Genomic DNA, 13827 nt, shown 5'->3' with positions numbered 1-13827 from the left:
TATTGTTTGGGCTAGAAAACCACGGACTATAGGCCAGTCTTTGAAAACACTGTACTTACCTGAATCTGATTGGCTTTCCCCCCATTTTTCTTTTTAATCTCATCTTAAAATTTGTCTTAAATTCAGTGTCCTGTTCCTTTCAACTAAATGCAGGTATAACCTGTATTTGACCTATACTTATTAAAGATGTCATCTTAAATTCAGAGTCCTCTTCGATTCAGGTAAATATGGTATAAGACATATAGCACATTTAGCCAAAACACACCTGAAAAAGAGCATCTGTGTAGGCAGGGGAGAAGAGAGAGAGAGCTTGTTAATAAACATGTACTGTATATTTATATCTACATCTAAATGTATAGCTAGCCTTTTCACAAGCCCTTACAATGGTCTACAATATTATTATTAAAACAAATTACACAAGCCAATTAAACTTGTGCTAGTAAGAACTAATCTGCCTGCTTTCCTTTCACTATCCCTACAACTGGACTAAATTTGGTCCAAATCAAAGTCCACAAGTTAGACCTCTTGTGCCTCAAATGTTTGCGTGCCCACCATCTTGGATGAGGGAGAATTGCATCAAACTACACCACTGAGGTGCCCTTACAGCTGTTGCAAATTTGGTTCAAATGGGTTAGTTGGTTCACAGGTTAGCTCACTTGTGCCTCAAACGTGTACACATCTGCCATCTGGAATTGGGGTGGGTGACATCAACTCAAACTACACCACTGAAGTGTCCCTGTACCTAATTTGGTTCAAATTGGTTAGATGTTCCACAAGTTAGTCCACTTGCGCCTCAAAAGTTCATGCATCTGCCATCTTGAATGGGGTGGATTACATCATCACAAACTATGCCATTGGGGTATTGCTATGTGTCCCTACAGCTGTAGCAAATTTGGTTCAAATCGGTTAGGTAGTTCACAGGTTAGCCCACTTGGACCTCAAATGTTTACACATCCACCATCTTGAATGGGGTAAATGACGACATCACAAACTAGCTGTTGAGGTGACCCTACGACTGTACCTGCTTTGGTTCGTATTGGTCCAGGCGTTGCGAAGTTGATGGGGAGGGGGAATTCACCCACAATGCCGGGTGATCTCACAAGCCTACTGGAAAGTAGGCCAACACAACCACATATGCCCTTTGTTCTCTAGTCACGAGACGAGAGCCCCGGCTGCTTCAAGGCAAAGGTCCATCTACTACAGCGTCTTGTTTCTCATAGTGATCAGCCTGATGCCTCTGGGAAACATGCAAAGCATGACATCAGTCCCACAACCGGCATGCAAAGGCCCATTGCCTCTGAATATGGAAGGACTTAACTTTCACGAATGAAAGAGTGAATGATCCTCTTGTGTTCCATACGAGTAAACACGACAGTGGATTAGAATAGCGGCTTAACCCATAACCATACATGGAAAAGAGGAATTCGCTGCATCGAACACGGGGGGGGGGGGGGGGGGGGGCTATAGTATCGGGCGCAATGATCTGCAGCGCGCGAAAGTCAAAGGTATTTCCGGTTCCTTCAGAAAGCAGCCCCTCCTCCACTGCTTGCCAACCAATACCTATGAGGTAACCGCAGTCGAGATATACCCTTCCAACCGCTGACCAATGGCAACTCTTCGGAGGCGGGATTCAGGGAAGTGGGCGACTGGGTTCTTCAGTGAGCTGCTTCCCGATTGGTCTTTGAGTGGCGCCTGCGCGTGTGGGTAAGGTAAGGACCTAGTTTCTTCTTTTACTGGCAGTGCGGCTGCTACTTTTTCTCGCCTTGCCTCATCAAGGGAGCTTCCTCCAGCGCGCATCCCTACCCCGCCCGCCAGCTGTCAGCCTTACTTGCCCCTTTCTAGGATTAGTTCCTGCTGTGGCTCACCTGCTTGTATTCCGGGGACGTACTTTCTAATGGATGGGCGGGGGCGCGGTGACTGGAACACGCGGTGCGTCAAACGAAAGCTCTCGGAATGCTTCGAATCCAGTGTATGTTCATTCTTCCACCCTTTGGCACGTGGGGCTCTTTTCGCTCTTTTGTATCTCGCTCAACACACGCAGCTCCATTTTTCCTCCTTCCTCGGTTACAGCGCAACCTGCGCCCGCTTGCCCTCCCGTGTGCACACCTCAGTTCGTCTCACCTGTTCTGTGCGCGCTGGCCCGACCGCTTAAGTGACTCTGTAGCATGCCTCGTATATTAACGGTGCTATATAAGTAGTAATAGATTATGGAGCTTCCACTCCCTTACGCACACCTTTACAGCTGGCTCAAATACTTATTACCAAGTCATATCCCGTGGATATTGTCCACATATCCTGCCTTTGACTTTAAAGTCTCCCTTACTTCAGAAAATATTGGGCCTGCGGTAGCTAAAAACATAACAACAGTCCTGCTGGATCAGGCCCAAGGCCCATTCAGTCCAGCATGCTGTTTCACACAGTGGGAAGCCCACAAGCAAGAGCTGAGGACATGCCCTCTCTCCTGCTGTTACTCCCCCTGCAACTGGTATTGAGAGGCATCGTGCTTCTGAGGCTAGAGGTGGCCTATAGCCCTCAGACTAGTAGCCATTGATAGACCTCCGTGAATTTCTCTCAACCCCTTTTAAAGCCATCCAAGTGAATGGCCACCACCATATTCCGTGGTAGAGAATTCCATAGATTAATTATGTGCTGTGTGAAAAAGTACTTTTGTTGGTCCCAAGAGCTATCTAGTCTAGCATCCTGTTTCACAGAGTGGCCCACCAGATGCCTCTGGGGAGCCCACAGGCAAGAGATATGTGCATGCCCTCTCTCTGCATAACAATTTCTAATGTGCATAACAATTGTTCTCTGGGTGGCTAACTTTTGAGTGCAATGGGACTCCTCTATAAGATGGTGGGCAAGACACCATGATTCTTTTATAGAGGTGTACTTTCTGTGTTTTTGAAAGCAAACCCAGCAAAAGTGATCATGTATTATTTCTTCATGTACACTTTCCCAGGAGAGCTGGTCTTGTGGTAGCAAGCATGACTTGTCCCTATAGCTAAGCAGATGTGTGAGCACTGCAAGATATTCCCTGTAGGGGATGGAGCTGCTCTGGGAAGAGCAGAAGGTTCCAAGTTCCCTCCCTGGCTTCTCTAAGATAGGGCTGAGAGAGATTCCTGCCTGCAACCTTGGAGAAGCCGCTGCCAGTCTGTGTAGACAATACTGAGCCAGATGGACCTATGGTCTGACTCAGTATATGGCAGCTTCCTATGTTCCTATGTGTTCCTGCGGTTGTACCCCAGCAAACTGGTGTTGAGAGGCATCATGCCTCTGAGGCTGGAGGTGGCCCATAGCCACTAGACTAGTTTGATAGACCTGTACTCCATGAATTTGTCTAAGCCCCTTTTAAAGCCATCCAAGCTGTTGACCATCACTACATCCCTTCTAAAATTCATGTGTCTTTAATTTATAAAGATTAATTATTTGTTCAAATGAAATGCAAACACACACACACACACACACAATTTTCCATTGAACATATGAATCTGCCTTCTACCCCTTGGTCTATCTAACTTAGCATTTTCTACACCAGGCCTGTTCAACTTCAGCCCTCCTGCGGATGTTGGCCTACAACTCCCATAATCCCTGGCTATTGGCCACTGTTGGTGGGGGTTATGGGAGTTGTTGTCCAAAAACAGCTGGGGGGGCCAAAGCTGAGCAGTCTTAGTCTATAAAGACTGGCAGCAGCTTTTCCAAAGTTGCAGGGAGGAGTCTCTCTCAGCCCTTGGAGATGCCGGGGAGAGAATCTGAGGCCTTCTGCATGCCAGCATGAAGTGCTCTTCCCAGAGTGGCTCCATTCCCCAAGGGGAATATCTTACAATGATCCCATTCAAATGTAAACTGGGGTGGATCCTGCTTAGCAAAGGGGACAATTCATGCTTGCTACCATAAGACCACCTCTCCTGGGAAAGTGTACATGAAGAAACAATACACAATCATGTTTGCTGGGTCCACTTTCAAAAACACAGAAAGTGCACCTCTATAAATAACTTAAATCACTGTGTCTTGCCCACCAGCTTATAGAGAAGTCCCATCGCACTCAAAAGTTAGCCACTCAGAGAACAATTGTTATGGGGTGAGTATTCTACCAAAGACAACCACAGGGCTCTGTGGTTGCCAGTAGTCAAAACTGACTCGACGGCACGCTTTACTTTGATTGATTGATTAAGTGCCATCAAGTCGGTGTCGAATGAGAATGATGTCTCTTATTCCTCAGCCTTTTCTGAAACCTGCTTGAACATCCGGCTTGTCCCTTTCCACATATGGTTCTAATCTTTACATAGGTCTCTAATCTTTATATAAATAAAGTTGTTCTTAGCTTTTCTTAATGGTGTCTGCCTGTTCTGCATATGGTTTAATTAGATCATATGCTACATATTAAACTATTCAGCACATTAAATGATTCATTGTCAGGATAGATCTCAATTCTCTTTTGTAGCAATTAAGATTTTAGCATTTAGCAGCAATTTTAGCTTGCTGGTAATTTACCCTTTTAATACTACCAAGTAATACAACTTCTGGATTCAACTGGATAACACACTAATTAAAAATTTAATATACCAAAGAAAATAAGTAGAACTCTCTGCTGGATGAGACCAACCAGATGCTCAGAAACAAAAGCTGAAGGAATTAGACCTTCCCTGTTTTACCTGTCCAGCAACTGGGATTCAGAGGTGCATGTGGAGGCCAGTGTTCCCTCTAACAGGGAATCCCAGTTGTTATTCACTACAACTCCCAGCATGCCCATCTGCAATGGCCTTTGGCTGGGGATTATGGGAATTGTAGTCTTTTTTTCCTTTTTCTTTTTGTTATTTCTCTGTATAAACCGCCCTGAGCCATTTTTGGAAGGGCAGTATAGAAATTGAATAAATAATAACAACAACAACAACATCTGGGAATCCCTGTTAGAGGGAACACTGGTGGAGGCAGCATATAACCATCCTGACTAGTAGCCATTTATAGGCATGGCCTCCTTGAAATTTGTCTAATTTTTAAAGCCATCTAACTTAATGGCCATCACTGCATTCTATAGGAGCAAATTTCATGAATTAATTTACCTAACAGTGTATATCCAACAAACCTTAATTTTAGGGCAGTTCTACTATATGTACTTATTTGTTCAGATGTAAAGTACATTGTACATAGTATTTTATATTTCTCGTTAAAATAAGCATGAGACAGCACCTGAGGAAGATAAAAACTGCTTTCCTTTGATGATATTTGGTACCCCTAAACTGACTCTTATCTCTACTTAATGTTGAGCCTTCTGTTTCAAGCTGTCTCTGGAGAGTTCAGAAAGCAGAAATTGTTGCCTAAGGCAACATAATGCCTCAAATCTGATACCTGTAAATTGCATTACTATTTACAAAATTGCAAATTTTATACCTTAATTGAAGGTAGGAGCCATAGTGGAGATTCACCCATCATACAGTACAAACATACACATTCTGGTACAACATCATTTGGCCATTTTCCATATTTTGTTTATATCTCACATAATTGTACTTTCCGTAGCTTTCGTGGGCCTATCATAATAGCATTCTTGTTAAAGACAAGAGTTAAAAACAGAAGTATTAGGATTCCCCCCACCCCCAGCTTATTCCACACATTTTTTGAGTTGGAGGGTGATTTGGATTATCTCTGTAGTTATGCTGTGCTGTGATATCTTGTCATGTTTTCATCCTGGGCTTTTAAAAAATGTTCTATTTTATTGTGTTTTTCTATCGTACACTGTTTTGAGGCTATTTGATGAAAGGCAGTTTTATACAATAAATAGAAATGTATAGAAAATTTTCTGCCAGCAGCTTTGGCATAGACCTGATTATTTCTTGTCGGCTCTGATGTCCTTGGTTAATGGGCATCTTCAATTCCTTTCTGTCTTCAGTTCCTTTTTCTGTAGGGATAAGGCCTGTTTTCCAAGCGGAAAGGCAATTTCAATCCTTTGTTCACCACCTTGAGCTGGTGCATGACTGCAGCATTACTTACGGTTTTCCCTCCTTCAGCAGATCTGCTTACCCAGATGAAAGAGGGAGCGAACCAATAGGGGCTCTCGCTTCCCATCCTTCTGCAGCAATGGAAACAGAACTGCTTCTGGCTCCTATCACTGCACTGGAGATCATAGGAGACCATCTTGTCGCAGGTAGGTGTCTCGCACACTGCAGCACAGTCCAGCCATTCCTAAATTGTGGGTCAGAATTTCTTGGCATGGATGTTGCTTTCCCACATGCTAAATGTGCCACATATCAAATGCTGGCCTGATGTACTGCGGAAAGCCACACATAATCCAGTTGTCAGCTTGTTTTAAAGGCAAGTTTCTCTGCCCAGCTAAATAGCAAAGCAAATCACGGACCAAGGCAAGAAGAACTGACTGTGGGACAGGAGGGAGACAGGGAAGTTGCTCCAAGCTCGCTTAGCACTGAGAAGACTGCTGCCAAGGGAAGTCTAGGACTATGGGAAGCAGAGAACCAATCAGAACAGTGTTCTGGTTCCAATGGGACAAATGACACAATTCCAGGGAGACAATTGCCAAGTGCCTGTGATAGAAGGGTTAGAAGACTGTATCGGAAGCTATACTACATCTGGCCTTGATGTGTCCTTCATATTAGTAGACACTGTGCAAGGTGTCTCTGGGCTGGTGCAGAGGCTGTTGGTCGTGTTTGTGAGGATGGGCACTGTTGGAAGGAGAGCACGGCACTTTGATCTAATTTCCAAGTGATGATTCTGGCCTCTTGTCCTCTTCCAGGTGAAGGACCCAACATAGTCATCTATGCCCTGGAGAATGATACCAGCCAGCCAGCTAAGTGCTGTAGGCAGATCCTCCGGAGCTATAATGTCCATGGTATCAAGGAGCAGCAGAAACTGGCTCCAGGAGCTGTAGAAGCCACCACCCTGGCTGTCTTTGGAGGCAAAGGCCTTGTTGTTGTGGAGCTCATCCTCCAGGATAGCACAGTAAGGCTAGCCGAGCTCTTTCCTTTCTGTGAGCTGCACGACTGGATCTGGGACCTGCAGTGGCTGAAGGGCAGCTCTGAGACACCCAGCTGTTTGGCTTTGGTCCTAGGCCACAACTCTATGGCTCTCTATGATTGCACTGGCCAGCAGATCCTCCAAGAAGTGCACTGCCAAGAGAAGTGCATCCTCTACTCTGCACACTTGGTTGGGAGCAGCTGGGATAACTTGGTTCTGGTGGCTGGCACAGTCTTTAACCAGCTGGTGGTCTGGTGCGCAGCCAACCCAGATGACGACACTGGAAGAATAAAGCCCCGCATCAGGATCAGTGGGCACAAAGGTGTCATCTTCAGCATTTGCTACTTGGAGAGCAAAAGCATCCTGGCCTCAGCCTCGGACGACAGGAGCCTGCGGTTGTGGGCTGTCAGCAACCTCAGAGCACCCCCCGATCATGTCCCCTGCCTGCTGGTGTGCTACGGGCACCAGTCTAGGGTCTGGTCAGTCCGGCTGCTCGACGACTACATCATCAGCATTGGAGAGGATTCGGCTTGCCTCGTGTGGAACTATCAAGGCCAGATTGTTCACAGCTTCAGGGGACACAAGGGCCGTGGCCTCCGGGCTGTGGCTGTGCACGAGGCACGAGGCTGGGTGTTCACAGGTGGTGTGGATTCTGGCATCAGACTCTGGCAGCTCAAGGGGCAGAGTACCAATGGGAGCAGCCTCTTGCAACTCAACTTCCCCTCCCCTCAGAGAAAAGGGTCCCCTAGAGCAGTGAAACTGGTGGACGTAGACCATCTCCTTGTGATGACTGATGCTGGGGCTGTCTACACTTACAACTTGACCTCCAAAGCCTGGACTTTGGCCCTGGAGGATGCCTCCTATCAGTCCTACAGCCTCTTAGCAGTGTCTGAGCTTGCCAGTGGGGGCGTTCTGTGTGCCATGGGCAATCTCTCGGGGCATGTTAAAATATTCCCCCTCAGCAAACCCACACGAGGCAAGGAGCTGAAGCTCTATGAAGGGAAAGTGCACCACTTGAGCTGGGTCTCCTGGCCGGAGCAGAGTCCTGACGTTTGCAGCCTCTTTGCTTCTGGCCCAGCGGGCGTTCTGCTGTGGCTGCAGGTCTCCTTCTGCCCACTTGAGGAAGTGACTGTGGCGGCCCAGCAGTGTTTCCTCCTGCCGCTCTGCAAGCAGCGATGGCACACGTGCGCCACCTTCCTGCCCCAGGGAGAGCTTCTGCTTTGTGGTGACCGCAGGGGCTCTCTGATGCTGTTTCCATGCAGGCCGGCTCTTGGGGTGGCGAAAGCATCCCGGAGAGGAGAGCTGGGCTGCTCTGGTTCAGGGGTGATCTGTAATTTGCCGGGGCTGGTCTTTCCCATGGGAGGAGAAGCGGCGTCGTGCGCTGAGGGCCCCATTGCTCTGCTCTTTGGACTTCACGGGAAGCTCGGCGTGACCTCCGTAACCTGTCATGGTGACTTCATTTACAGCACGGGCCGGGATGGCTGCTACCGCCAGCTTCAGGTACAGGGCCAGCAGCTCCGAGTGCTGAGGAAGCAGAAGCCCTGCAAGGGCCTGGAGTGGCTGGAAGAGCTGCGCTTTGGGCCACGTGGGAGCATGTGTGTGCTGGGCTTCCACGCGGCCCACTTTGTGCTCTGGAGTGCCAGCAGCAATGAGAAGCTGCTCAGCATCCCTTGTGGTGGTGGCCACCGCTCCTGGAGCCTCACCCGCAGCCTCTCCGCTCAGACCTTTGCTTATGTCAAATCTGGGGACGTCATAGTGTTCCAAAGCAGTGGTGCACCCGATGAACAGCGTGTCTTCAAAGAGCCTTTGCACGGGCGGGAACTGACCTGTCTATGCCATGTGGGAACTTTGAGAACAGCTGGGCAGGCGCCGGTGAGCATCCTTGCCACTGGCAGTGAGGACAACATGGTGAATATTCTGGCCCTTGCAGGGCAGTCCCACTCAGTGACCCAGCTCACAGCCATTGGCGACCACATCTCCAGTGTGAGAGCTCTGGCAGTGGCTGAGAACGGCACCACTCAGCTGGAGACAGGATCCATCTCCACCATCCTGTTCTCAGCTGGAGGCCGAGCCCAAATTGAGTGTTACCATTTGCTCCTCAGCCCTGACCATGGCTCTAGGAGTGGCATGGTCTGCCAGTTGGTCCACATCGCATCCCATCGATTAGATGAACAGTGGGACCGCATGAAGAACAGGCACAAGTTGATCAAGATGGACCCAGAGACCAGGTAGCAGCAATGCCTTTTTCCAATAGCATTTTATCTTGGGCAGGGGCAGGCTTTGAAGAAACAGGGCACCTGTGTCGGAGATGTTATTGATGCCCAAACAGAGAATATGAAACCTATACACTCTTTAGCCTCAAGGTTAGCATGATCAACCTCACCAGTGCCAAGACAGACAGACAGACATGCTCACTCACTCACTCACTCACTTCCTTCTGTTGTAACAGAAGTGAGTACAGCTGTGATCACTTCCAGTTGGCCTCAAGAATCATTTTCTTGCCCATTCAACCTCTGTGAGATGTTATAAACAGCCCTTTATGCTAGAGTCAACATTGCAGAATTCAGCAGAATTGTGCAAAATGTGGTGGGGACGATTACAACATTTTCTTTTGTTTTTTTAATATGCAAGTCTAGATACACTGGACATTAGAAAAGCAGAAGGTATTAACAGGCCACAGGATCAGACTAGAGGTGGGGAAGGCATGAGAGGGCCCTTTCTGTTGTGCAACATTCAGAAGCCCTTCTGGCTTCTGATCTCTTAGCAAATATTCCATGAATATTGAAAGTTGCTTTTTATCTTTAACTGTGAAGACTAAAATAATGCACTTCTCTTTTAAATGAAGCAGTTATGCTTAACAGAGGGTTGTGTGTATCTTGTGATTTAAGAGGAGAATGAAATGCAAAAGGAGCCCCTGGTGGCGCAGTGGTAAAACTGCCGCCCTGTAACCAGAAGGTTACAAGTTCGATCCTGACCAGGGGCTCAAGGTTGACTCAGCTTTCCATCCTTCCGAGGTCGGTAAAATGAGTACCCAGAATGTTGGGGGCAATATGCTAAATCATTGTAAACTGCTTAGAGAGCTCCGGCTATAAAGCAGTATATAAATGTAAGTGTTATTGCTATTGCTATTGCTAAAGGCCATTGGTGTCAATAAAAGTCCCCAAGAACAGGATGGACCACATGGCAGTACTATGCACACGTGGGATTGGACACTGGGCCTAGAATTCAGCATCCCGATGATCCAGCAAGTTTCTGCCCTCAAGGTCATGGGGAGAAGCTTTGAAAGGATGTGGTCAGTACTTAGAGGAAATCTCCAAAGCCAGACAGAGGGGAGCCACATGGGACTGGCAGTGGTGAGACTGGGAAGGATCACTGTCTTACATACATTATTTTATTTTATTTAACTTCTATACTGCCCAATCTTTTGTCTCTGGGCGGTTAATATAGGGTTTATATCCCGCTTTTCGATTTAAAGAAAAAATGAAATGGCTAACAACGTCATCAGACAATAAAAACATTCACAAGAATAATTATGAAGCCACAAGAAGCAAAATATCAATAAAATACATTAACAGCAGCGGAGAAAGAAAAAGAGCGCCACCAGGTCAAGTAAAGCTCCCACATAGCAGGAAAACCCCAAACCAAATCACCTTTCCCCTAAAAAGCCACACCTCAGTCCGGTGGGGCAATGAGGTTGGAGCCAGGTGGGCTTCTTGGGGCAGGACTTTCCACAGTGGAGGTCGCACAGCTGGAAAACAGTTTTGTCCCTCCCCTTGACTAGCAGAACCGGAATACATTTTGCACAGCGAGGTCCAGTTGCTTAATTAATACCAGAAGCCGATTGTTCTCTCCACTGCTCTGGGCTGTGAATCAGAATAAGCAGGCCCGTGTCTAGGAGGTGACTGCTCTCCTGCACACATAGTGGGCACCATAGCATGTAATGATGTAAACACGCCATGGGCCAGCATGTGAATGCATGCATTTGCTGCTCTAAATCAGTGTTTCTCAACCACCAGTCTCTGAGGCATTGGGTACAGGTCCGTGAAGCATCACTAATAAAAACTCTCCCCCCCAAAAAAAAAACAATTTTGGGCGGGCGGAAACCACTGGGAGCTCTCTGGAGCTCATTTCCAGACAGCCCTTGCAGCTGGACAATGTTCATTTCACTTCCTCAAAATGAACATGATCCAGCAGCAAGGGCTGCTGCCTGAAATTGTTTTGGGGTGGGGGGTGCCGGGAGTTGGGGGCGACCCCCTTACTAACTGCTGGTCCAGGAAACGGCATGTGTAATGCAATGACACCAAAAACGTTGAGGAACACTGCTCTAGATGTTTGAACTGCCAGCAGAGGGAGAGCCTCAGAAAGGCCAACTGACTGCTGCTTTTTTGTTTCAGGTATATGTCAATTGCAGTGCTAGCTTATACAGAGGATGCAGAGCTGCCTGGCCCCTTACTTTTCCTAGCTGCTGCCTGCAGTGATGGATCTGTCCGGTAAGAAGGATCACTGCACTCTCCCTGGGAGGCGCCTGGAAGTTAGAGTGGGCTTTCCTTACCTGCTAGGCAAGAATACAGAGCTAATGGGTGATAGGAGCCAGAGGGGCAAGGGGGAGAGAATATCCTATGCAGAGCAGCTGCTATTCTGCAATGCATCAGTATCCCCCAACTGGACCACATGAGCAGCAGAGCCAGCACATAACTGCAGCCCTTGCTAGCCAGTGCATCTCCTTTTCTTGTACTGACGATCTGCCTGCATCTCTGTAATAGGCTTTTCTTGCTGCTTGAGGGCGCTCAGAAACTGTGGCTTGTGGCAGAGTCCTTTCATCATCAGCACTGTGTCCTGAAAATCCAGGCATTTGCACACAAGACAGCAGACCAAAGGAGGTAAGACTTGCAGCAGCGACTTTCTTTTAAATGGGCCACAAGATGTAGCCCCCTCAACCAAAACAGTCTCTCATGCAGAATTACCTGGAAAACTGAAAACTCAAGGCAGGGATATGGTGATGTGACCTGAGGCCCCTAGAAAGCCAGTCTCACCAATGCGTTTTATTTCACAGGAGACATTTCTTGGGCAGTGCTGCCACTGATGGGAGTATTGCATTTTGGGATATCACTGCCACCGTTGAGCAGGCTGCAGAGGCTGTAAAGGTGGAAAGCAACGAAAGGAAGCTTCTGGGTAGGTGATGGTATTGACTGTTCTGTTTGTGTGTGCCACCTTGATTGATTGATTAAGTGCCATCAAGTCACTGTCGACTCCTAGCGACCACATAGATGATGACCTTCATGTGTATGTATCTATATCTATCTCTCCATATCCCCTCTTGCAAGGGCATCATCTGATCTGCACTGTGTTCCCCTTCAACCTTGCACATGTTATAATTTGACAAGCCCCTCTCGTGTTTTCCAGCCCTGGGGACCCCGGTGTTGACTGTCCAGGCTCACAGCTGTGGTGTGAATAGCCTCCACATCCAGGAAACGGCAGATGGGCATTTCCTCGTGGCCAGCGGCAGTGACGATGGCTCCATCTCTCTCTGTGTTATTGGCACAAATTCCAAAAGCCCCACTGCTGGGACAGGCGTCCACGTTTCCAGGAAGCTCTCACGGCTTTGTGCTCATGCGGCTCATGTGACAGGGGTGCACATCCTCCACCCGGACTTCCTCCTGTCTGTTTCTGTGGACCAGCGTCTGACACTATGGCGCCTTTGTGAGGATGGGCTGTCTTTTGTGTGCAGCAAGTTCTGCCATGTGGCTGATGTGGCTTCTCTGGAGTGTTGGGAAGCTGAGAAGCAAAGCTATTGCAGTGTGATATGTGGCCAGGGTCTGGAGGTTCTCCGCTGTGTTATGCCATCTGAGCAGAGGCCTATCGGGCAGGTGCAGAAATAAAAATGAGCATGCGAAAGAAAGTGAAGAGAGCCCACAATGGCCTTGCCCGATTGGGAAACAAAGGAATAAGAATGACTGCCAGATGGGCAGAGGGACAACACCATGTGAAAGCTGCAAGGGCCATCTTGGCCCTGTCCCACAGGGAAGGCTGCTTCTTGGGTAACTACTTTAGGGAAGGGCTGTAGCCTGGTGATAGGGCATCTGCTTTCTATGCAAAAGGTCCTGGGTTTCATCCCCAGCACGTCCAGGGAGGGCTGGGTAAAAACCTGAAGAGCCATTGCCACTCGATAGAGTCAGTATTCACCTAGGTGCACCAATGATCTAATTCAGTATAGAACAGCTTCATACACGTCATCAGAATCCCATGCAGATATTCCCCCTTCTTATCACATCACTTGCCTTGGCTCCTTCAGCAGTAACTGTCTGGTTTGATAGCACAGCTGGAAACGCAGCTTAGCAATCTTTTATTAGGGTGCCTACATCTGAGATGCTGAATATGGTCCCTCTGCCTTCACCGGTCTGATGACTGAAGTTTACAAATATGCCCTTCCTTTTCTGAAACTACAAGAGTTTTCCAACTTCAGGCCTCTTCTTCTGACCGCAGGGGAGAGGTGGTCCCGTTTTCCTTCCAGCTACACTGAATTATCTCTCAGAACTAGCCTCCAGGATGAAGATCAAGAGGATTCAATTCACTTGGATTTGGGAAACCTCTGATCATATGATTGAGAAGAGCCCATAGAATTTAATTCCTTCTTCCTGTTGCAGAGAAGGGTTTCCTGTTGTCATACCGTTGTGTCTGAGCTACCAACTCAGAAATACCGATTACTGCTGTTTATGTAGTTGCCAGTTTCAGGTGCTAGCTTGCTTAATATAGCTTCTGACTTTGTGTGTGCCTGCTGACCACTGGCCTTTTTCCACTATAAAACTGACAGAAGAGGCTTTCTGTGTGCTCCCTGCCCCTGAAAAAAATGTCTAGCCAGAA

At 47.7% G+C, this 13827-nt stretch overlaps 1 protein-coding gene across 5 annotated transcripts; it reads left to right on the top strand.

Moving 5' to 3' along the window:
• Positions 1–1652: 1652 nt before the first annotated feature.
• On the top strand, positions 1653–13731 carry WDR6 (WD repeat domain 6). Of its 5 annotated transcripts, none has more exons than XM_053298902.1 (7): positions 1653–1709; positions 6009–6142; positions 6746–9194; positions 11361–11456; positions 11730–11846; positions 12020–12138; positions 12370–13731. In XM_053298902.1, exons 2-7 carry the CDS (start codon positions 6076–6078, stop codon positions 12843–12845), a joined length of 3324 nt encoding a protein of 1107 aa, XP_053154877.1. In that variant the 5' UTR covers positions 1653–1709; positions 6009–6075; the 3' UTR covers positions 12846–13731. The 5 variants fall into 5 exon arrangements, with proteins under 5 accessions (XP_053154877.1, XP_053154878.1, XP_053154876.1 ...); XM_053298903.1 differs by having other exon boundaries at positions 1691–1709; positions 6006–6142; XM_053298901.1 differs by lacking the exon at positions 1653–1709 and adding an exon at positions 1731–1969.
• Positions 13732–13827: the final 96 nt, after the last annotated feature.

Source organism: Hemicordylus capensis, chromosome 2 (genome assembly GCF_027244095.1).
Source record: "Hemicordylus capensis ecotype Gifberg chromosome 2, rHemCap1.1.pri, whole genome shotgun sequence".
NCBI lineage: Eukaryota > Metazoa > Chordata > Lepidosauria > Squamata > Cordylidae > Hemicordylus > Hemicordylus capensis.
This window is presented reverse-complemented; position numbering and strand designations above follow the sequence as displayed.